This window comes from Aristolochia californica, unplaced genomic scaffold, assembly GCF_029961685.1.
Source record: "Aristolochia californica isolate CCGP_79_NKW_82.1479 unplaced genomic scaffold, dmAriCali1.0.hap1 SCAF_1, whole genome shotgun sequence".
Lineage (NCBI taxonomy): Eukaryota > Viridiplantae > Streptophyta > Magnoliopsida > Piperales > Aristolochiaceae > Aristolochia > Aristolochia californica.
In genome coordinates, this window is record NW_027181770.1 from 9775092 (window position 1) to 9799819 (window position 24728).

The following is a 24728-nucleotide window of genomic DNA, read 5'->3' on the forward strand; positions in this document are numbered from 1 at the left end:
CCTTTTTGTTAGTTTAGGTTGGGTTTTTTTAAGAGAAACCCTTGTCCACCTTGTGAAGTCAGATGTGAAACTTGTCCCCACCTCAAATGGGTTTGGTTAAATCGACTTCTCTATTAAAACTTGCCCGAATTTTTTAATGTATCCTTAAAAGACTTTATCAATTCAAAGTGTGAAGACTATACAACAAAGTAGTTTCAATGTTATCATAAAACAATTTTAAGCTGGTACCTAAATCAATTGGCTTTAGTTTCAAGTTGGTTGATAGTATTCATGTGTTATTGTTCTTTCAACTCTTAGGGTCTGTTTGGAGCCCTTAGAAAATAAAATAAAATAAAATAAAATGTGAATTTGACCATTATTATTTCCAAAAATAGTTAGTGAAAATAAGATAGTGATCAAATTCTCCTTTATAATAACTATTTTTGGGGATAATAATGGTCAAATTTTTATTTTTTAATCTTATTTTTCCTACTTTTTATACAATAAAAAATACTGTCTTTAAGTAACAATATGAATTGCTTACATGCATTTTTTAAAATTTGACCCGAAATCCTAAGAGTACATTTTACATATTTATTTATATTTTATATAGAAAATTATATCAAAGAAAAGTAGATCATCTATAAAATTCATTCACTTTCAATTTCTCTTTGAGGAATTACTTTCGAAGGATTAACCTTTTCTTCCAGTGGGTCAAGTGTGTAAACTAATTACTCAGCATAGAAGAGCGAAGCCCGACAGGACGAGGAGCAAATCTCTCCGGTCTCAGGCAAAACCGTGAGGTGATTAAGATTTTCGCGACTAGGCATCGGGAAAACAGTTCAAAATTTTTTTTGGGTGAAAGTTCTGGGTGAAGGTCAGGTTCTACACAATCCGGTCGTTTCCCTCGAAGAACTGGTGGAGCAGTCCGTTGGCGGTTTCGGCCGACTCCAGCTCCTTAAACCATCTTAATCCTCTAGCTTGCTCTTTGATGTCCAACAGACTTTCATAACCGTCATCAACTATCGGGCAACGTTCCTGGTACTGCATCGACCCCCCAAGACTCTGTTTGCTTCTCGGCGACCAGTACATACTCTCTCCCCAGGAGCTCATGGGCGTGGAAATCAGCCCAAACAAAGCTCTGTAGTTTCGGAGTGGGAGTTACAGTGTGCAGACCCCATACTCGCCGGTCTGCCTTCTTCTTCTTCCTTCCACGCCGGCTCCCTCATCGGTGCCCTCGGTGACTCCTTCCCTGGGCGAAAAGGGCCTGATGCTTATTTCAACTCTGCTTAGGTAAGTATATAATTTAGATGAATAATATTACCGTGATTATTATTGATCAGGTGTAAATTATTTATAGAATTACACAGAGAGATTGTAGGTAGTTAGGACTCTATAATCTGAGTCTATCTCTAATTCAAACATTAGTTATTTTTATCTCTATCATTATCTTTATATCTATCACTATATTTATCTCTATCTCTATCATGCCCCCGCAAGATGGAGCTCCTACAGGAGTCCAATCTTGATCTTAAAAAAAAATGTTCTTGGAAGTGGTTTGGAGAGAGCAGCAACACTGAAGGCGGTTGGTGCGGACAAAATTTCATCGTCAGGTGGCAGAGCAATGGCATTGGAGGCGGCTGGTGCGGATGGAATTTCATCGTCAAGTGGCAGAGCAGCGGTACTGAAGGCGGTTGGGGCGGACGAAATCACATTATGGTGGAAGAGCAGTTGCACTGGAGCGGCTGGTGTAGACGGAATTTCATCGTCAGGTGGCAGAGCAGCGGCACTGGAGGCGGTTGGGGCGGATAGAATCGCAGTCTGGTGGAAGAGCAGTTGCACTGAAGGCGGCTGGTGCGGACATAATTTTATCGTTAGGTGGCAGAGCAGCAGCACGGGAGGTGGCTGGTGCGGATGGAATTTCATTGTCAGGTGACAGAGCAGCGACATTGAAAGCAGTTAGGGTAGATGGAATTGCATTATTCGGAAGAAGAGCAGCGACACTGGAGGTGACTGGGGCGGACGAAATCGCATCGTCTGGTGGAAGAGCAGTTGCATAGGAGGCAGCTGGTGCGGACGGAATTTCATTGTCAGGTGGCAGAGCAGCGGCAGACGGGAGTAGTTGGCGCTGTGGCCGGAGGGGCGAACAGCGGCAGGCGGCAGCGGGGTCGACCGATTTCGATGGTAAATCGGCGACGAGAGAAGAGAGAAGGAATATCGGGGGGTTTTGTGTGGCGCCGGCTGGCTGGGGGCGATCGGCGCTGTGGCCGGAGGGGCGAATGGCGGCAACGGTGATGGCTGCGGTGAGATAGAATCGTGATGAAGACTGCTTTGGGAGAGATGAGTCTGTGCGGCACCGACATTGTGGTCGTCGGAGTGTATGACGTGCGGCGGTGTGCGGCTACGAGCGGCAATGGAGTGCTGCTGAGAGCGGTTGAGTGGTGAGTAGGGGCTGGTCGCTAAGCGACAGCTTGCGGCTGGTCGCTTAGCTACTGCGTGCGGCTGTCGGGTGCCGATTTTCGGCGGGCGATGGGAGCGGTCGACGGTTGCAGAAGTTCGGCGAGCGATGATTCTCGATGGTCGATGAAGGTAAGAGACTCCGCGTTGCAGGACTGTCCACGGGAACTTTGAGCATAGTAGAGTTTCGGGACTCTGCTTCTGCGGCGACGACGACGGAATCGTCGGCGGCTCACGGTGGCTTCGGGGGGAGGGAGTAAAATAGGTCGGCCGAGAGTGGGAGTTGCCGACAGAGCGGACGGTGGCGACAGCGGGGTGACGGCGACGGGGATGTCGGGCAAAGCGGCGGTTGTGGCATGGCATTTTTTTTTTTAAAATACTTCTGGCAGCTGTTGGCTACAACTATGGAAGCCGCTTTTGATAAAGATTTCCAGTGACGGCAAACTGGTTCTGATTAATAGATCAGAAGCTCTGATATAATGTATTTATAGTTACAAAATGATAAAAGGATGTACATGAATGTAGAGTTAGAAGTTGAGACAATTTCAACTTCTCTTATCTTGATCATCTTGATCTCTATCATGCCCCCGCAAGATGAAGCTACGAGAGAAGATTCCAATCTTGGTCTTCAAGAGGAGAAAGCGTGTTCGGGGAAGCGGTTTAGTAAGAGCATTTGCTAATTGATCAGCAGATGATACATGAGTCACCCGAAGAGCACCACTATGAACGTGTTCTCGAATGAAGTGATAATCCAAAGTTACATGTTTCATTCGCGAGTAAACAACTGGATTGGAGCATAAATTGATAGCACCTATGTTGTCACAATAAATGACCGATTGTTGTGGAAGAAAAACACCAAGGTCAGTGAGAAGAGAGCAAATCCAACGAATCTCAGCTGCAGTGGTTGCAACAGATCGATATTCCCCCTCGGTAGAGGATCGAGCCACAATCCGTTGCTTCTTAGAACTCCAAGAGATAGGATTGCGACCTAGGTAAACAATTTATGCACCGGTTGAAGTGAAATCATCTTTGTTACCTGCTCAATCAGTATTAGAGAACGCATGAAGGGACAAAGAAGATTGCCGATGTAAGACGATACCATGATCCAAAGTCCCACAGAGATATCGTAACAAACGTTTGACAACATCTCAATGATCAGTAGTGGGGCAATGCATAAACTGAGATAACTTATTTACCACATAAGCAATGTTAGGGCGAGTGAAAGACAAATATTACAGACTTCCAACAACTGTTCGATATTCAGATGCATCAGAGAGTGTCGTGTCAGACTGAAGTGTGAATGTAGATGATGTGGCAAGGGGTGTAGCGACAGGCTTTGCATTGGTCATGCGTGTGCGAACAAGGTGATCACAGATATACCGGCGTTGAGCGAGAAGAAGGCCTTGAGAATGAGGAACAACTTCAATACCGAGAACATAAGCCAAGGGGCCAAGATTCTTGAGTGAGAATCTCTGAGCAAGTAGGTGAATGAATGTCGTCATAGCTTGAACATTGTTTTCTGTAATAATAATGTCATCAACATAGACCAGAATATATAACACATCTGAACCTATGTGTGAGATAAATTGAGATGAGTCTTCATGAGAGTTGGAGAAGCCCAAGATAATGAAAAATTGGCGCAACTCATGATACCAAGCATGAGGTGTTTGCTTAAGACCGTAGAGAGCGTTGCGAAGTTTGCAGATATGATTCGAATTATCATGATCAATGAAACCCGATAGTTGTGTCATAAATACATCATCAGATAGAGTGCCTTGGAGAAACGCATTATTAACATCAAGTTGGCGAAGCGACCAACCAAGACTTACTACAAGGCTAAGAACAATGTGAATAGTGGTAGGCTTGACAACATGACTAAATGTTTCATGATAATCAACTCCAGAGTAAGTGGCCTGAGTTCTCAACCTATTTTCGGCGAATTTACTCGAGGAGGCTATTCGAGGCGGCGAGGCAGGTCTAGGAACCACAACTCGCCCTGGCTCGGATACCCGAATCGCCCGATTCACGTTTTTGATTTGACTCGCCACATCGAAAATCCGGCTCGTCTTGCCCGAGTTGCGAGTTGACGCACCGAGTTGTGCATTGACCTGCCGACTTGCTAAACCATGGAGGTGATATCATTTCCCATCATTTTTGCTATTCGAAGACCCTAACAGAAGTCGCTCTGGGAGCTTCACTCAACCATGGGTACTACATTTGCAGCTCATCCATTTCCAGTGAAAACCGTGGAATTGCTTTGTCAGACCTCTTCCCACTCAAGTCTCAGTATCAGAATTTACCAGTCCCTTAGTTTTTTGCACAGAAGCTGCGGACTGTGGTCCAAAAGTATGCTCTTTGATCGGCGTAAAATGGCGGTCTCCGCGAACAGCATAGAGAAGCTGAGCAGCGGTACTAAAATTGCCGTAATGGACTATAGGACTAATACTAAGTAAATACTCAGACATGCATTTTCCTGCTATGATCACTTGTTTTCCTTGCTATAGTACTTAGGTAGTTCTTTTACTTGTTTTTTCCCCTCAGTATGCATTGAATGATTGATGTCAAACGTGATATGGATGCAATTGGTCGACTGATGAGGATTTTTATTCTATTTCATGTTATGCACTCCTTTGCTGCATTTGACTCATGCGGATTTTCCTAGCAATTGACTTTTACTTCCAATAGTGCGTTCTTTATTCCTTATGTGGAGGTTTCTCGTCTCTGTTTTGTAACATGGAGCCATAAATCTCAGCATGTTGTGGAGAAACTAAAACTATGTATACTTTGAAAATCCTGATCTGATTCTAATGTTTTTTTGTTTTGTTTTTTGTATACCACTGCTTAGATTCTATTTATGTTGCCAATTTATGTCCATATCAGAACCAGTGGAGGTGTTATTTCCTTCTATATTTTAAGTGCAAGACAAAGAGCCCAGTATTTGTTGGAGATGAAAGTGGAATGATAAATCGGATAGTTGGTGTCTTGTTATGGTTCCGGATCTGACACATGGATTCGTAAGGAAGAAGAAGAGAAAGATGAAAATCAAGCCAAATGGAAGCTTGAAAATCCTAGGTTCTTTGAGGAGAACGCACACCCCTGAGTTCGTTGAGGAGAACTCAAAACCCTTGTTAACTCTAAATCAATGTTTGTCTTTCTCATTACTCTTACCCCTTAAATAGGGTTCACCCTTACAAGGTTTAAGATAAAATATTACAAAAATACCCCTATAAATAAAATATTCCAAAAATACCCCATGTGACCTATTAATTCTTTAACTGAAATAAAATAAAGTAAATTAAAAAAAATAATTAAAATAATAATGTTATTGCGTGCATGACATTACACCCCCCCTTGGAAGAAAGAGCTTGTCCTCAAGCTCGAAGATAGGGTCTGCTTTCCCAGGCCGACGTTTCCACCTGTTGTCAAGTAGCATCCGCGGTATATGTGAAAGTATTTACTCTTCTCATACATTTGTTTCTTCATACTCTGGAATTCTGCATAAGCTTGTTGGCGAAGCGAATCCGCATACTTAAACTGCACTTGCAAAATTTTCAAAACCTCACACTCATCTGAATGCTTCTTCTTAGCAGCTATAGAGGTACATGCTGTCAGAGTGATTTCGTCCACTCTTGTTAGAGTTTGTGGTATGAGTTAGGTACTTGGCTTTCCGCACCTTAAACGGCTAGTCTTTTCGGGTGGTATTGGCTAGGTATCTGACTCAGAATCCGAAGTTAAGCGAGCTTGGGCAAGAGTAATTCTAGGATGGGTGACCTCCTAGGAAGTACTCTTGCCTAGGACTTTAACATGGTATCAGAGCTAGGCACGCCACGGCCCGCATTCGTATCCCGTGAGAAGCAGCTCCAGAATGGGTAGGGTGGGTGTTAGAGTGGTTCCGTCCACTCTTGTTAGAGTTTGTGGTCTGAGTTAGGTACTTGGCTTTCCGCACCTTAAACGGCTAGTCTTTTCGGGTTGTATTGGCTAGGTATTTGACTCAGAACTCCGAAGTTAAGCGAGCTTGGGCAAGAGTAATTCTAGGATGGGTGACCACCTGGGAAGTACTCTTGCCTAGGACTTTAACACATGCAACATGTAAAAGTTCACTCTTAAGAGAATCCAGTTCCTGTCTCAAAGCCTTAATGCGTTCTTCGATGTTGTTCCGTTGGTCAAATGCCTCTTGAACTTCAGCCTGTGTGCCCATACTTGCACAAAGCTGCTCTTTGGCCTGTTTCAGTTGTTTGATCTCACGAATGAGTTGTTTCTCTTCTTGCAAATGCATGGTCTCATTTTGTATCTTATGCTCCATGCCATGCATCCTTTCATCAATCTCATCAATGGAAGTTGCATTCTTCATCCTATTAATAATCAAGTGGACGAAATCCATTTCCCGAAATTTCGCATTGACAACATTCCGTGTAGCTCTTTCTTCTGATCTAGTAGCTAGAACATTGTCCCAGTATTCGACACAAGTTGCCTTTTTCTTATGTAAAGCTACTCGAATGGAGTCCCTCTCCTAGGTATTTTGGTTGACTTCTAACTGTGCCCATTTGATCTTTGCCCTAAGTTCATTATTAATGAATCTTGGGACTCTAATGATGTGACTAGATCCTCTTTTTATGGCTTCCATCTCAGCCTTCTGTGCATCCAAAGAAGCAGCGGTAGAATCCTCTTGAGGGGCCGGGTGGACCCCTTGATGCCCTCCAACATCTTCAGAAATAAGTTTTTCATCGCTATTTCTGTTGGTCAAGCTATCTTCATTTTCAATCACACTGGTAGTAGTACTATCAGATTCCACCTTCACATTGTCAACAAGGGCAAGAGGCTTATACTCACTGCTTTCCACACTGTCTTTTTGAAATTTGGCCTCTGAACCAAAACCATCAATAGGGACAGCAGGCAAGCATTCATTTCTTTCCACAAAAATTAACTCCAGTTTCACCTGAAGCTTGCATGGACACTCTTTTAGCCTTTTTAATATATCTATTGGTGACTTCAACCCCTGATTTCACCTCATTAATAGAACAAACTGGCAAGCTGTCACCATTTGCAACTTCATCCTTGCTTTCTAACTTAACATAAAGATTGCCAAATTCAACCTCTGATTCCAAGCTATCACCAAGATTTACAGACAAATTGCTTTTGTTTTCACAAAAATGAAGACTAACTTCTCTTTCTGTTTTGACATCTTTCTGAAGAGAAGTTGCAATGTTTTGCCCACTTTTACCAAAGTAATTTTCAGGTTCTGCTTCAGGTTTGACATCTTCAACAAAACTAGACCTTATTTCTTCAATCTCAATTTAGTCACTTCTAATGGCAGAAGCTAATCTTTCTTCTTCTACAAAAAATTTTCCAGTATTTGTTTGCAATGCCTCCATTATAGAAGCATCTGAAGTTTCACATTTAAATATTGTCGCATCCAAAGAAGTCAATTCCCCATTTTTGACAGAATATTTTGCGTTTGCATTGCCAATTTGTGCCTCACCTGTAATAGAACCACTCTTGTTTACATCAACAATTGTCTCCACACACTCAAGGGAGTCAATTGTATTTTTGGTTTCCGAACTCGTGTCAGCCGTGATCAATTCTCTAATATAAGCAGAGTTTGAAACCTCACTCTTTAATTTTGCATCATCTATAACCTCTGTGACCAATTCTTGTTCAGAAGAGGTATTTATGATTTTACTTTCTAACATTGAAGAATCATTCATCACTAATTCACCTTTCTCAACAGACCCATCTCCTTCTCTCATTACTACAACGTATATAATGTTTCCATACTCGCCAAATATTTTCTTCAAATCTTCTTCAGTTGTTTGATTCTAACAGATTCTTGACATAAACATTATTAAATTTTGTCTTGTTTACAGAAGTCTCTCGCTCCTGTTTACGAACGAATGGACCAACAAAAACTTGCTTATCATTCAGGAGCATCCCATTAAGCACGAACAGGGCCCGAGCATCATACATGGGACCCAAAAATTTCAGCACAACGTTGTCAATTTGACCAAGAACAAACTCACTGCTGCTGGTCCCATCAATAGAAAAATCATTCATCCACAATACCATTCCCGGCACACCCAAAAAAATTCTATCTCCATTCTTTTTAGAACCAAGAAATGACAAATTTGACTTACTATCCCGTGAATCTCCTATCACAGCAGGGCCCTTATAACTACCTATTATGATAGCATATATACCACTCAACACATTTCTCAAGTTCACTTCAGGAGGCCTCTTAAATTGTTGAGTAGAAATCTGAGAATTCTCGCTCGACTCATTTCCTCCATCAAGAAGATCTAAATTCAAAGGCAATTGATAAGTGAACTCTTGCTTGAAAGGCATTGGCCCTAGGGCACAAGAACCCTTTCCTCCAGAGGCAGTCCACACAGAAGGAGGGTAATCTTCTTCATAAGAATGTCATCAGTTGGTTTATCAAGGTTAGACAACAAAGAATATGAAACACGTCCTTCATCCATACGTGCAACATCAATTTGAAGAGGCTCATTGCTGCTGTTCTCAGTAGGAGAAAAATAAAACCACATCCAAAAAACATTTTCTATCAATCCCGGAATCCCCAAAAAAATTTCATCTCGTATTTCAGACATACAAGCCGGAATTTCGTCAAAATGGTTCTGTTTCTCTGCTTCCCGGAACAGAAAACCACCAGGCCAAAAATTCGAGTAGCGTCGCTGCTGCTCAGCCCCTTGGAGACCCTACAACCCCATGGAAAAATCGTTTAGACGTATCAATTGACGGCATTTCAGAAACTTACCCCAAAATACGTTGAAGTTGGTTCCCCGCTGGACTGCCGAGAGCGAGCTTGTGGGTGATAGCAGTTGTCCGAAAGCCAAATCCCACCGGAATTTTGTCCGACGGAGCTGACGGAGCCTCCTCTTTCTCCGGTGGCGAACAAGAGGACGTCGTGGCTTCTCCACTTGGGAATTTTCCGTCTCATGGTCTGAGTGGTGTTCTAGCTCCCCTTTCTCTTGTCGCCCTTTCTCCCTTTCTCTCCTCGCCATGCCGGCTTTCGGAATGATGGACCCCGACGGAAAGGCGTTGTGGTTGGTTGCCTGTTGGGTTTTTTTCGACGGCGAACAGCACCCCTTTGGGGCTTCTCCGCTTGTCGATTTTCCGAGAGGGAGGTTTCTCGGATTTGTTTGCGTCGCCTGTGGAAGACGTATGGCATCCCGTGAGAAGGGGGTTGTGTAATACCCCTTCAATTTCCAAAAATTGGGGTCCTCGCCGTCTGATTGCGGAAGGTCCGAGTCCGAATTCGGATTTGAGGTCGCTCCCAAATCGTCCACAGCGACTTCGGCTGGTGAACAACAGGACGACGATTTCCCTGCTCGGGAAATTTTTAATTTGTCTGGCCCGTGGCCTATCTTCCCGTCCGAGACAACGTCTGCTGCCTTTCCTTCTGTGAATTTTTCGTGCTTTGAGGATTTAGGTCGTATGACCTTCTTTTCTACGGCATCAAGATACCTCTCCATTGCAGAAATTTGCATTTCTCTTCTACGCATTCCCTCCCACAAAGATTCTTCCCATACTATAAGTCCTGCACGTATTTCTTCCAATAAATCGAGTATGGCAATACATTTTTCTTGAGACGAAGAATCGCTCATTGTGTTCTCGCTCTAATACCAGTTGTTATGGTCCCGGATTTGACACATGGATTCGTACGGAAGAAGAAGAGAAAGACGAAAATCAAAACCCTTGTTTCCTCTAAATCTAAGCCTTGTCTTTCTCGTTATTCTTACCCTTCACATAGGGTTCACCCTTACAAGGTTTAAGATAAAATACAAAAATACCCTTGTAAATAAAATATTCCAAAAATACCCCTATGGCCTATGAATTCTTTAACTGAAATAAAATAAAGTAAATTAAAGAAAAAAATTAAAATAATAATGTTATTGCATGCATAACACTTTGCCAAAAGAGGCTATAACATTGATTCTCTTGCTGTTGGTTTGAACAAAGACAAGGCATTTTTTACCATAGTTGTCTGTGGGACTGAGAGGACATTGCAACAAATAGTAGAGCAGCTTCATAAACTTGTAAATGTCTTGAAGGTGAGCATTCTACCTAGGGATATCAATATATAACAGACTCTTTTATTTTTACTTTTTGAAAATTTAGCTTCTATTACTTTGAGAAGCTTAATTGAATAATGAATTTGTACAATGGGAAGATTTCTGATCCAATTAGGGGAAATGAGCTTCCAGCCTAATGGAGGGGCAGGAAGCACCCTCTTTATCAAGGGAATTTGATATACTGTTAGCTTTTCTACTATATGCATCCATTCAGCAGTAAGTTGATAGCAAAGATGTATAATCTCTCCGAATATGTATTTGAGTCTGCATGGAGGCTTAGCTTTTCTTTTCATCCAGCATATTACAGAGGCTGAATCACCTTTATGATAACTGGGGCAGAGAATTTTGCTTGATCCAAATTTAAACTTTTCCATAGAGCTTGGGTATCTGTTTCAGTTGTGTGGCATGTGCATAAAGGGCCTGAGTGTGCTAGTAGGATGAGCCATTCTTGGTTGTGTATGACCCTTACCAGATTAACTCCTATCTAAATTAAGTTTTAGGCATGGATTTGGAGTGATACACTGTTACTATATTTAGGTTGCTTTCACGGTGATTACTAAAGATCAATTCTTGCTTCCAGCTAAGAAGGTTCTCTTTTGTTCCTTAAAGGGCTTGCTGAAGAAAGTAATCAGTTGAAGTGTTTGTGGCTGGGCCCATATCTGAAAATTCTATTGTTGTTCTTTCTGCTGGGTTTTTGACTTATTTATGGAACTGCCATTGTGTAATCTTCTGTGAAAGGACTACTGATAGAATTCAACAGTCCAGCACCTGGTTGCATCACTCAACGATAGGACATAAGTCTAATGTGGAAAATGGACTTGCTTTTCTGTGCTTCTCATGTTCTTTTTAATAGGTGTATGAGCAACCAGGCATAAGTCCAAGGATCTTTTTTTTTTTTTTTTAAAGGTGATAAGAATTTATTAAGTGAAGGGAACAAATGGGGCCTCTACAAGACTGGGGGGCACCCACCACAAGAGAATTTTAGCATGAAAGCAAGAAAATTACATGAGAACAATTACAAAATATGTTAATTCACTACTATGTCGTTGAGAGAAGTGCCTTCACGGGAAAGGCAGTCTGCCAACACTTTAGCAGATCCAGGAACATGCACCAACGAGATGTCTGGACAAATCCTAAATCTCCTTCTGTGATTCCTTCACTGACGCTGTTTTCTTAGGGACTGCTATTTCTCCTCACTTTGTAATTAAGGGAGTAGGGGCTTAATCATGCTACCAGGCCCATTTTTTATTTTGTCCAAGTTATTGTTTTAGTAATTAAAATTTGTAAGATTATCTCCAATCTTGGTTTCTGCTTGTTTGGGCTTCTATATGAAAAAATTATTTATTTATTCATTGAAAATTTTCGAATTTTTATTAAAAGGAAAGCAAACGGAAACAAATGTAGCTGGCCCATGAGCTTCCTAACAAGGGGAGCTGGAGTGAGAGGGTACTAACAATACAAGAATTGCTAATGCTAACTATAATGCATTGCTGTTGATGCCCTAATCTAGTGAACAGATCCACAATATTATTTGCTTCTCTAGGCACTTTAGACCAAGTGACCTCGTCAAAGCGCCAACTAATTTGACTATGCACTTTTGCACACAAAATAAATAATTGATTTGGATTTGCTTTTCACAGTCACGGGGAGAGTGAAATGCCTGATGTAAAGTTTAATTCCATTGAGGCTATGAACTTCCAACTTTGTTCGAGCCAGTTTTACCCAAAGGGCTGAAACAGGAGAGGGGAACCCAACCCTCCTTGTCACAAACACTTCCCTATAACCAGAAGGCTTTGATTTGCCTAACGAGCTATCATCAAAGTTTAATTTGAGGTGACCTAGGCGAGGGGGAGACCATGCAGTCATTGTCTTATGCTTGAATCACGGCATTCACAATTTCATGCCACTTTGCTCTAATTATTGCTGTAGGGATCTGTTGAAAATTTGAGAGGAGCTTGGTTTGTTGGAGGATTGCTTGGATTTTCTTCTCAATATCCTGACCTACAAAGGCAATTTGAGTCGAAAATGTGAACTCCTTCCATTCAAGCCAAATGAACTTGGGCATAGCTGAGATAGTGATGTGCAAAGGAGCATACCCGTCCTCGCCAAGGTAGATAAGGATTTGAAGAGGAGGTCCTAGTCTGCAAGGCCTGCAAGTAGAGAATGTTCCATTGTCTTTTTGGGGTGAGGCAATCTTTACTTCTTGTTATCGAATTAGCCGTATGCCATCTTTTGTTCTTCAGGGGCGTGTTCCAATCCAAGTTTTAAAACCTCAATGCAAAATATTTGATGTATGTCATAGAGTGTTTGGTTCTATTTGTTTTATTCACTAGCTTTTGAATAATAGTAAAAAATTGTCACCTCGGTCTACCAAGCGTGTTGTCTTGGGTTATTCATGTTGCCAAAAGGGATACAAGTGCTATAATCCTATTACAAGGAAAACTATATCTCTGTTAATGTTCCATTTTTTAAAACTACACCCCATTTTTCATCATCGGGTGTCTCCTCCAATTACATCGAGTCTTGTTGAAGAACATTGAATGGTCCAAAATCCAGTTCCTATAGTTGTTCTGGATAGTTCAAGTGTAGGTACTCTACCCACTCATCCACCACCATCACCTTTGAAGCCACTGCAAGTATATCTACGACTCCATGCACATCAAACAGAGCCTCCTTCTCAAGTCCCACTATTGAATTCTTCATCTGCAGATTTTGAGCTTCTTAATCCACCTTACCGGTTGCACTCCGAAAAGGAAAAAGGTCATGTTCTTCTCTTCTAGTATCTAAATATGTCTTTTGATTTTTTGTCACCAACCTATAAATCCTTTGCATTGTCCTTATCTACTTCTATTTCTCATACCATGTAGGATGCTTTAGGGTTGTCTGAGTGGAAACAAGTTATGGATGAGGAGATGGAGGTCTTGTGTTCTAGGGGTACATGGACACTTGTGACCCACTTGAGAGTGTGCCATTGTTGGATGTCGCTGGGTGAATACCATTAAATATAGAGTAGATGGAAGTGTTGAGAGGTACAAAACCCGTTTGGTGGCCAAAAGATACACCCAGACCTATGGGATTGATATGTTTGAAACGTTTTCCCCTGTTGCCCGTCGTACTTCTGTCAAGATTTTGGTATCTATGGTAGTCAAAAAAGGATGACTCTTAAATTAGTTGGATATCAAAAACACATTTTTTTATTTTGATTTGTAAGAGGAGGTATATATGGAACAACCTTTTGGGTATGTTGTTTAAGGGAAGATTGGGAAGGTATGCAAATTGCAGAAGGCTATTTGGGGTCTGAAATAGAGCCCCACGCTTGGTTTGAAAATTTTAGCCAAGTAGTTATTAATTTTGGTTTTCTGAGAAGCTATTGTGATTATTCCATATTTATGTTTAAGAAACAATCTGGGGTGTTATTCTTGTTGTATGTGCGAATGATATTGTGCTGTCGAGAAGTGATAATAAAGGGATTGAACAAATTTAAAAGTATTTGACAAAACATTTTCAAATAAAGGATTTGGGACAACTGGAGTACTTTCTTGGTATTGTGGTGGCCCGAAGTCAGAGAGGTATTGTCCTACCACAATCTGGGATGTTGTTCTTGTTGTATGTGCGGATGATATTGTGCTGTCGAGAAGTGATAATAAAGGGATTGAACAAGTTTAAAAGTATTTGACAAAACATTTTCAGATAAAGAATTTGGGACAACTGGACTACTTTCTTGGTATTGAGGTGGCCCGAAGTCAGAGAGGTATTGTCCTGCCACAAAGGATGTATATTTGAGATATGTTACAAGAGTATAGATTATTGGGTGCATGTCCAACGGATACTCCCGGGGAAGTCAATACTAGTTTTCATGATGATCAGTCTTGAGCTTAAGGATAAAACATTGTACAAACGCCTAGTGTGTAAGTTAATTTATGCCGTTGTTACTAGGTTGGACATATCATTTGCAGTGGTAGTTGTTAGCCAACTCATGGAGAATCCATGCGAAATACACTTAGAATCTGTTCACAGAATCCTGAAATATTTGAAAGGTGCTTTTGACAAGCGTCTATTATATACTCCTCATGGAGCAACTGATGTTTTAGGATACTCTGATGTAGATTATGCAGGATGCAAACTAGATAGGAGGACCATGACTGGGTACTGTTATATTGTTGGGGTTATCCTAGTTAGTTGGAAGAGTAAGAAACAAAGTGTAGTAATAAGATCAAGTGCCGAAGCAGAGTATTGAGCAATTACTCATACAATGAGTGAGCTCATTTGGGTGAAATCAGTTCTTGTTGAGTTAAAAGTCTAGATTAAAAATCCTATATTTGTGAAGTGTGACAATCAGGCAACAATTTTTTTATGGTAAGTAATCTAGTCTTCTATGAGAGAACCAAACACATCAAGGTAGATTGCTATTTTATTGGAGATGCTGTAACTCAAGGGAAGATTGGAACACCATATATGAAATTATTGGAACAGCTTGGTGATGTATTAACTAAACCTCTTAGAAGACGTGAGCATTCAGTGTTTTGTGACAAGTTGAGACTATTTGACATTTATGCTCTAGCTGGGGGGGGGGAGTCTTGAAATATTTATGTAGTGGTATTTTGGTAAAATTATATGGTTTTATGTTCTTCATAAGATGGTAGGAGGTTTACGTTCAGCTTGAAGTTCTATTTTTCAATTTTCTGTTTAGTATGAGTTGTATTTAGGAAGATAGAAGGGTTTTTGTTGAGAGGGCTAAATTAACATTTGCACTTAAGTGGTTTTTATAATAAAGGGGGAGGTTGAATTCCTGACCCCAATCAGTGCTCTCTCTGCACTCTTCCCCTCATCTTCTCCTTGCACTTCCCTTTTCCTTCTTTATTACTTTTTTTCTTCTTATCAACTCACTTTTTATTGACTCTAATTAGGACTTTCTATATCTAATTCTAATTGCTGGAAAAGAAACTATTTTCAAATTGAATGCCTGCTAACTTTGGGCTACATTAATTTGGAAACAAAGACCCAAACTTAAAATAAGAAACTAGTACTAGAACAGATTTTCTAATTTTTTTAACCAAAACAGCAAGTTGCTAAAAACAAGAAGTTATTGGTCTAGTTAAAATTTCTACTTTCAGTATGCTTGAAATAGGATATTGCAACATAGAGAGACTTTCTGATTTTAGGAATTTCTATTCTTGGAATTTGAGCAAAAAATAGGAAATTCAGGTCTATTTAAATTGAGTCTGCTTCTTTCTTTTTCTTTCATAAACTTGAGAGATGTCTGGGTGATATCTTGTCCTTTAGTATTTGTTAGCTAGCTCTTCTACATTCCTGTGTACTGCATTTTTCCTTCTGTATTTGTCAGCTAGCTCTTCTACATTCCAGTGTACTGCATTTTTCCTTCTGCTGAAGAAACATCTTGATTCTTGTGTCTAGGTGGAAGACCTATCTAAGGAGCCTCAGGTAGAACGTGAACTGATGCTGATAAAACTCAATATTGACCCTGCAAGCGTGGGAAGGTGAGTGACTAGATCTCATCAAATTGAGAAGACATCAGTTTTTTCTTGTGGATAGCAGGGTTGCTATGCTAATTCTTTTTACATTAGCGCCACAAATAGTTACTCAAGGAAAGAGGATAGGGTTTCTCTCCAAGAACTCTTCTTTAGTTGGACCACTTACTTTTTATCATTTTGCATGTCACCCATCTTTTAGGGACACATTTATCTCACCCCTGTTTAATGTTCTTCAGGTCATGGGACTTGTGAATATATTCAGAGCAAAAATTGTAGATGTTTCAGAAGATACCCTAACAATTGAGGTGACAAATTCACTGTAATATACAACGAGTGACCTGCTACTTTCATCTGTGTCATTTCAAGACTGTTATGCCTCAAAATGATAATGTGTTGTTTAATGACTGCAATTCAGGTAACAGGAGATCCTGGAAAGCTAGCTACTGTGCAAAGAAATCTAACCAAGTTTGGGATTAAAGAGATTGCAAGAACTGGCAAGGCATCTGTTTTGATGTCATTACTTCTGTAATGATCAACGTTTGACATACTTCTAGAGCAAATTTTCAATCTGTTGGGTCCCACAGATTGCTATAAGAAGAGAGAAGATGGGAGCAACTGCACCTTTCTGGAGATTTTCTGCTGCTTCCTATCCAGATATTGTGGGTGCAATGCTTGTAGAATCTTTTGCAGCAGCTGCAGTTGGATCATTAGCGGGCGATTCAGATCTTCCATTAGGGTATGCTTTTTGCATTATTCATTTTCATTATTGAAATCTTTGCATTTCTTCTTGTCCTTATTTAGATGCATGCATCTTCTTTTATTGAGATATATTTTCTGTACCACAAATTTGTGGAGTTTTCTGCATTCAAATTTTTTTTTTTTTTTTGGATGAATTTTCTGCATTCAATTGATCACTACCTGATCAAAATTCTTGATAAATTCAGATAACCTTTCATTAACTCAAAGAAGTACAAACCATTTCGTGTCCTAACTGTTATTTACCAGCATGTTTTTCGAGAATAGTTTTTTCCTGGACAGATATGTACTCTTTAGTATCCCTGCTCTATGACTGATGGATTTTTTTTTGCATTTTCTTGTTTTTGACCTCATTATTCAGGTTTTCTATGTTGTTCTTCTGTTCCATTTTCCTGTATCTGCTGTCTCCATTTTGAGTGTTTTGTTCCCTTTCCCCTTTCAAAACATTTCTTTGCTATTCTGGTATTAATTTGATTTTTTGGAATTTCCTGACCCTGTGTTGCATGCAGGGGGATGTTTATCCTGTGGAATCCAGTGGGAGTTCCTGGGCGACTCAAGTGCTTGATGCTCATTGGGGTGTCCTTGATGATGAAGATGTAAGTATAAACTCCTCTTAATCCTAATTGATTGGCTTAGGTTGATGCCAAGATTATTAGATTGATTCAAAAGTATTGACCTTTAACTATGGCTCTATGTTTGCTTTTATCTAATATTCAGTCTCTGTGCTGTATCTTTCAGTCCAGTGGCCTTCAATCTCACATTATCTATGCTTGTAAATGATGCACCGGGAGTTCTCAATGGGGTCACTGGTGTATTTTCTCGTAGGGGTTACAATATTCAGGTAATATTTGGATTGACATGCACCTTTCAGTTTTTCTCCACTCTCTCTCAGCACCCTCCAGACCTGCACCCACACACACTTACTTACACATGCTTACTGCTTTTTCATGCATTCTTTAGAGTCTAGCTGTGGGTCCAGCCGAAAAAGAGGGGATTTCTTACATCACAAATGTAGTTCCTGGGACTGGTGTATTTTCTCGTAGGGGTTACAATATTCAGGTAATATTTGGATTGACATGCATCTTTCAGTTTTTCTCCACTCTCTCTCAGCACCCTCCAGACCTGCACCCACACACTTACACATGCTTACTGCTTTTTCATGCATTCTTTAGAGTCTAGCTGTGGGTCCAGCCGAAAAAAAGGGGGTTTCTTGCATCACAATGTAGTTCCTGGGACTGATGAATCTATTGGCAAGTTGGTTCAGCAATTGTATAAACTCATTGAAATTCATGAGGTGGCTTCATACTTCAGTTGAGTAATCTTGTGTGGCAATGATTGGTGAAATTCTAAGAGTGATAACTGGCATTTCAGGTTCAGGATCTGACACATTTGCCATTTGCTGAGCGAGAGCTGATGTTAATAAAAATTGCTGCGAATACTAGTGCTTGTAGGAATGTACTCGACATTGCCAGTATCTTTTGAGCCAAAGTCCGTGGATGTGTCTGATCACACAATCACTCTTGAGACGCATGGATGTGCTTTATTTATATTTTATCATTTTATTTGTCAGTGCTATACATTAAACTTTTGATTTCTAGAAGTGAGGAAATTCTTCAAACCCACTTTCAAGTGAAATTCTTGTTGGCTATTGTGCAATTGACAAATTAAGTCCATTTGTTGGTATAGCTTTTGAAAATTTTGCTTGCTGGCATGTATTCAAACTGTAGCTGTGATCCTAAGTAACTGAGATTGGAATTAGTTTCTCACTTTCAATTCTTATGGCTTTCAACTAAGGTTTGGTTTGGTTGTTGAGATACTTAAGCCGGATAATTATTAATTAAAGACTATCTTTTATGGAAAATGGTCTGTAAGGAAACTGGCCCTGTGGGACTTCTGCAAGCCAACTGTGGATCTTTGTACTGCAAGGGTATATTCTAATTTTATTCTTTATCTTGGTAGAGGGAGTCTGATGGGGCTGTTAACTTCTGGTTGGTGAGTGATCCTATGATTCACTTGGACAATGGTGTTACTTGTTTATTGAAAAACATATCTGAGATTTGCACTTCTTTTGGGAACTGTTGTTGGACAATGGTGTTACTTGTTTATTGGAGTGGGTTCATAAGACGAGGTTAATTAGGAGCTTCCAATGTCAGCCACGGTGCAGAATTAATTAATGTATTGGGCTTGACAAGATCTTGATGTCATCTTTCAAAAAGAAAAAAAAGATCTTGATGTATCAAAAAGTTCATGGCCATGGTTTGAATGTTAGGAGCTGTTATATATGTTGCATATATGTACTAGAGTATTCTTAAGTCAGAATGCCTTATTCCAAAGGATACTATTTTCTCCCCATATATAAGTAATATATTATAAATAAATTTTATTTTTTTTCTCAAAAAATAAATAAATTGTGTTTTTTACAAAATAAAAGATATGATTGGAAGGAGTGTGGAGAGAAGTTATTTTGTTTGTCTTGTTTTTGTAGTTTATGTTCATACTAAGTGCAATTCTGGTTTATCTCATATCAGCTCACTGGAGATTTGAATAAGATGGTTGCACTGCAGAGGCTGTTGGAGCCCTATGGCATCTGTGAGGTCTGTTGGAACTTATCTACTTTCTATTACAAACCGCTTTGGGTTAATGTCTCTCTGACTATGTTTGTTTATTTCATGGTTTAGTTGTTTTACGAAATATTTTCAAATGTCCTCTTTTCGGTTGGTACTTTCATGTAGGTGGCTCGAACTGGGCGTGTTGCACTCATACAGGAGAGTGGAGTGGACTCGAGGTACCTTTGTGGTTTCTCTCTTCCATTGTAGTCAATAAGGATTCTTTCTATCACTGTTGTAGAGCATTATAAGTAGATCAGGCTGTTACTCCCTGTTCCTGTTTTTGTAAGATTTATTATTTGATTAAAAAAATAAAAAAAATAGAGAGGTGGTTGTAGCTTTGGAGTTTTTGGAACATGGTTTTGAAAACGGAGAAATTTTTCAATGCCTTATGTATGTGAGCTTCTTTAGTGGATACGAAATCCATGTTTCTAAATGCAGAAATATATTCCTGATGACCAACCATTGAATTCTGATAGTTTGTCTTGTAAATATTTATAAGGTTTTGTGCAGTATTTAAGTCATTTTATGTTTGCAGGCAAAATTTCTCATTTATATATCTTTTGAAAATTTTACTTATTTTTAGTTTATTGACAAATAAATGGTTCACTTACTCACCCTAGTTGTTATCAGACCTTAAGTTCTTCAACCAGACTTGGTGCGTTTACTGGGTCCAATAGCACATTAGTTTGGAATAAGTTGGTGTCCAGTTGATCAAGCTGGGTTTGACAGTTTAGGTTCTTAGCATTGCTGAAAAGTTGGAGGGAGAGGGAAGGTGGGTTTCTTGTCTCCCTTCCCTCTCTTTTGGCAGTTCTGGCCTCCAGGCCCTAAAAACTGGAGAGCCTGATGATACAGGCAAAAGACGAAAACATGGTTGCCTGATTATAAACAAAAGAAAAAGCACAAGGGGAATTTGTTTATCCCTTGAACTTCAATCATATTGGCTTCTTGATAAACCCCTATACAAGTGAAACAGATCACGAACCTACATGAATCCTTGCTATATCGTCATCCTCAATGTTCTTTAATTGGAAGATCAAAGACATTGTTATTCTTATATGAACAGATCACTGAAGACTTTTTATTGCAAGGATCAGAGATGCTCAATTGCAACCACCTGTTTCCCAACGTTGCGGCCAGTAAAGAGTCCTACAAGAGCAGCTGGAGCGCTTTCAAGGCCATTGACAGTGTCTTCTACATATACTATCTTCCCTTCCTTGAGATATCGATGGACTTGCTCTTCGAACTTTGGTTGTACAGCGATGTAGTCGAACACAAGGAATCCCTCCATGCGTATACGCTTAGAAATGAGATTGGTTAAGTTGTGAATGCCTTGAGGATTGTCTAGGCTGTACTGAGAAATCATTCCACACACAGCAATTCGACCATGCAGTCTCATGTTCAAGAGAACTGCATCAAGCATGGTTCCCCCTACATTGTCGAAGTAGATGTCTATTCCTTCTGGGAAGTACCTTTTCAGTGCCGCGTCCAAATCAGGCTCTTCTTTGTAGTTGAATGCTTCATCAAATCCGAACTTGTTCTTCAGCAAGTCAACCTGAATTGGCACTGGATTTAGTGAGCTGCAGCAGAAATGAAGAAATAAAAAAGCTGTACAGGCCTTGCAAGTCCTGTTTTAGCATCGACAAGGTTAAGTTACCTTCTCCTTGGAGCCAGCACTTCCAACTACATAACAACCCGTGAGCTTAGCAAATTGGCCAACTAGCTGGCCGACTGCACCAGAAGCAGCAGAGACGAAAACATACTCCTTTTCTTTAGGAGAGCAGACCTCATAAAATCCCACAAAAGCTGTCAGGCCAGGCATGCCTGCAACATAAATTTTGCGACCTTAAGGCTCGTTTTGCCTCTCTCCGGAAAGATTTTGTACGTTGTTTCAATTTGATTCATTGTTATTATAAAAAGGAATAGCTATTTTAACTGAAAAAGAGAGAATAAAACAAAACCTGACAGTGGAGACGACCCTTACCGAGAACTCCCGTATAATAGGAGAGAGGTAAATCTGTATATTTGATCTTAGATAGAGTCTCTAGCTCCGTTAAGAGAGTAAACTCTTCCCATCCAGTCCTTCCCCATACAATATCACCCTCCTTGAACTCTTCATGACCAGAATCTATGACTTTGGCAACACCGAGCAACACAAATCCTATCAACAATGAGCCAAAGCTATAGGAACATAATTTACATGTCTGGGAAATTAATTTACTTTTATCAGTTTCTTTCTTTTGTTAGAGATAATAGACTTTTTCTTTTATTTTTCTGGGGTCTATACTTTTTACTTTTAGTAATTTTTAAGTAATATCAACTATGGATCAAATTCAGAATATAATCTATATGAACTGCTTCTTCCTGCTCTCCTGTTAACGTTGATCTACAATTTTACTAATTCATGATCAATGTGAATTATTCTTTTCGTCTCGGGGAGGTGAGGCTGCACAAAGATCTTTGAAATAAGAAAGTAGAGTGGGAGCAGTTGAGCTATAGAAGCAAACCAAACTTGTAAACACCTAACGCATAAAAGAAGGTAAGATCTGAGCGGGGGTGGGAGAGAGATTACGGATCTAGGCACAAACGAGTCAATGTAGCTGGCAGCTTTCAGTTTTTCCATTCGATTGCGCATGTAGGGATCACATGACAAGTAAAGGTTCTTCACTAGGACGGCCTTAGAACCTTGGGGAACCTTCAGACTCATCTTACTGGAGCTCAGGACCATGTCGGATTCTTTTGGGAAACCAGTGATATAGTCACGAAAGATGATCTGTTTGTTGCACACTTCTGCTCCTTCCTCCGCCATCTTTCTGCCAAAATTCGATTGCTCTGGACCAAGCTAATTTCTCCTGCGACGGAAACTAAGCGTCTCAGCCTATAAAATAAATGAAGAGGGAGAGAAAAGGGAGGGTAAGAAGGAAGTTTGTGGCTTGCGTTTGTCGCACATGACAAAGGGGAACCATGTGATAGTGCACCGACAGCCTAAATAGGTGGACACAGAAAAAATGACACGAGATTCAGTTTGTTATCACCTTGATTCAGTTTGAGGAGACTTGGAATCCAAATGGCTGATCCAATATGCAAATAAATGGATTGGATTAGTAATTGGGTTAAAAATATTGATTCGTTAAGTGGAACAAATACGAATAAAGTTATTTTGTATCCGATTATCCAAATAAAAAAAATAACTTTGTAATTTTAGCTCCTTTCATATGTGGAAAACTCCCTCTAATATAGGAAAGTGGTTAATTTAAATATTTTTGGTTAAAAATAATTTATTATATACTTCATTAATATTTTTATAGTATTTTGATGTTATTATAAGTTTTTTTATAATAACATAATAATTTTATACGTTATATTTTATAGGTTTTATTTAACCATTAATTGCAGGTAATATAGTAACTAAATGGATAACAAAATAATTTCTGCATGAGTGTAATATTAGAATCTCTACAATATTTTTTTATGTTCAAATTCCGCATATATATATATATATATATATATGATCTCCATAGTGTGGTATTGATGTTATTCTTATTTTGTAATCTTAATAGTAACTATTTAGAATAGTGTCACTTAAAATCATATCGACATAGTGCCAAATAAAACAGAAGTTATGTACTTAATATTATTCGGCTATGCTCTGAGGTAGAAAATAAAACGGAGCTGTGCTCTACCTTGCTGAAGTAGCCATAGAGCCACATCGGTTAACAGATATGGCTTGGGGACCTCTGAAAACCACGAAGTCGCATGACGATTTAGACCACGTGGTGGTAAGCCAGTAGGAATAAGGTCAAACCCCGAATAACACTAAGTAGCAGTAGAAGTCATGTTGGACCCTACTAAAAAACTTTAAGTCTCTATGATAAACAGTCCTACTGTCATAGATTACTATAACGTGATTAGGCTTGTTAGTTAAGGAGAGTGTTAAAAAATTGGTATCAAAGCCAAGAATTAACTTTGGTTATTTCTATTTAGGTTTACGTACTCCCAAAACAGTCAATCATAAATGTAAATCAATCAGTCAGAAGGAACTTAACGAACCTTCTTATGACACTGTTAAAAACTGGACAAACTCATGTTTATCCAATAATAGGTTATCCACATAGATGACATGATAAACATAATCCAATATTAAACAATATAATGGATTTAGTAGGTGATATTCATCACAGTTTCTTTATGAAAAGTTGATGTGAAAAATACACTACAGAATACATAGCTTTCTTATGCTTAGGAATAGAAAGCGACATAAATGAACAAGTACAATTGCTCAAGAGAGGAATAAAAACCCATCTTGAGAAATTAAAAGGAGGATATACTCAACCTATAGTAAATCTTTTTACAGATCTACAAAGTTTTGTGGATCATAAAATTGAACACTCTAGGATACTAGAACTTATCTGAGAGATGAAAACTAAATTGGTTAATAAAAAACCAAGTAGAAAAGAATTACAAGAAGTTATTTTTAAAATAGCTTCAGTAAAAAATCAACAAAGTGTAGATAAAGATCGTCTAATACGAGACATTTGTGCTTTAACTCAAAATAATGAACAAAGAGAACTTGTTATTCAACATACCACTCCGTTCATAACTTTATATCCATTGGAACGTCTTCTCCAGATTTTGTTCCAAAATTAGAAGACAACATCTCAACTAAAATTCCTAAATGTCTGAACAATTAGGAATACAATGTATTTCTCTTCAAAATAGTGTTCATGTATATCATGAAACACAGGGAGAATACGAAGAACATCCTAACCTTATGTAGGATGGACAACAATGGACAATCAGTATCCCAAGGATAAATGAAGTCTACAACAAAGACTGGATGGACATTCAGTATCCTAAGGATAACTGAAGTCTACAACAAAGACTGGATTTGAGTTCCAAAAAAAATCCTTCATCTTCTAGAAGGAATTATTTATAGAAATAGAAGATACCGATTCTGGTACTTTCTACTACAGATTCTTAAGTTAATTTGATTTAGCTAAGCTAAAACGATTCAAATATGTACATTATGGACTAGTTCGTATAGGATTAGACCCTTTAATACGAATCAACCAAAATTTACCCTTCATAGCAGCTATCGTAGATAACTCAGTGTAGAATAATTTTGAAAAAGCCCTACTTGGAGGAGTTAGAGAAAACTTAGGTTTAGGCCCAATTTCTTTTACAACCTGGTCCAACCTACAAATAAATTTAGACAACAAGCATATCCAAGATACCTTGTCCTTAAAAATTTATACAGATAATTGGTCGAAAAAATGGCATTCAACCAGGAAGAAGAGTAATGCACATACTCATATGCGTAGTTGCAAGAGGAATAAATACTGGAAAGGTTC

The 24728-nt window shown here is 39.3% G+C and overlaps 2 protein-coding genes across 6 annotated transcripts; one reads left to right on the forward strand and one right to left on the reverse strand.

Moving 5' to 3' along the window:
• Nucleotides 1–756: 756 nt before the first annotated feature.
• On the forward strand, nt 757–19811 carry LOC137958982 (acetolactate synthase small subunit 1, chloroplastic-like). 3 transcript variants are annotated; one of them, XM_068806226.1, is made up of 9 exons: nt 757–1272; nt 15939–16021; nt 16252–16320; nt 16431–16751; nt 17281–17367; nt 17510–17612; nt 17732–17830; nt 19300–19365; nt 19504–19811. In XM_068806226.1, exons 4-9 carry the CDS (start codon nt 16621–16623, stop codon nt 19585–19587), a joined length of 570 nt encoding a protein of 189 aa, XP_068662327.1. In that variant the 5' UTR covers nt 757–1272; nt 15939–16021; nt 16252–16320; nt 16431–16620; the 3' UTR covers nt 19588–19811. The 3 variants fall into 3 exon arrangements, with proteins under 3 accessions (XP_068662327.1, XP_068662344.1, XP_068662335.1); XM_068806243.1 differs by lacking the exon at nt 19504–19811 and adding an exon at nt 18143–18259 and having other exon boundaries at nt 19300–19367; XM_068806234.1 differs by lacking the exons at nt 19300–19365; nt 19504–19811 and adding an exon at nt 18143–18544.
• Nucleotides 19812–20289: 478 nt separating this feature from the next.
• On the reverse strand, nt 20290–22282 carry LOC137944970 (2-alkenal reductase (NADP(+)-dependent)-like). 3 transcript variants are annotated; one of them, XM_068790817.1, is made up of 4 exons: nt 21991–22282; nt 21362–21607; nt 21035–21201; nt 20290–20932 (listed from the first exon to the last, which is right to left on the reverse strand). In XM_068790817.1, the coding sequence occupies exons 1-4, from the start codon at nt 22184–22186 to the stop codon at nt 20471–20473; spliced, it is 1071 nt and encodes a 356-aa protein (XP_068646918.1). In that variant the 5' UTR covers nt 22187–22282; the 3' UTR covers nt 20290–20470. The 3 variants fall into 3 exon arrangements, with proteins under 3 accessions (XP_068646918.1, XP_068646902.1, XP_068646911.1); XM_068790801.1 differs by having other exon boundaries at nt 21362–21581; nt 21986–22282; XM_068790810.1 differs by having other exon boundaries at nt 21362–21581; nt 21950–22282.
• Between the last annotated feature and the right edge of the window lie 2446 nt (nt 22283–24728).

Coding starts and splice junctions, on each gene's coding strand:
- LOC137958982 (XM_068806226.1), top strand. CDS start 16,621: ATGGGAGCAACTGCACCTTTCTGGAGATTTTCTGCTGCTTCCTATCCA. Junction 16,752..17,280: donor GATTCAGATCTTCCATTAGG/GTATGCTTTTTG, acceptor TGTTGCATGCAG/GGGGATGTTTATCCTGTGGA. Junction 17,613..17,731: donor GTAGGGGTTACAATATTCAG/GTAATATTTGGA, acceptor TGCATTCTTTAG/AGTCTAGCTGTGGGTCCAGC.
- LOC137944970 (XM_068790810.1), bottom strand. CDS start 22,186: ATGGCGGAGGAAGGAGCAGAAGTGTGCAACAAACAGATCATCTTTCGT. Junction 21,202..21,361: donor CTATTATACGGGAGTTCTCG/GTAAGGGTCGTC, acceptor TTTATGTTGCAG/GCATGCCTGGCCTGACAGCT. Junction 20,933..21,034: donor GTGCTGGCTCCAAGGAGAAG/GTAACTTAACCT, acceptor GTGCCAATTCAG/GTTGACTTGCTGAAGAACAA.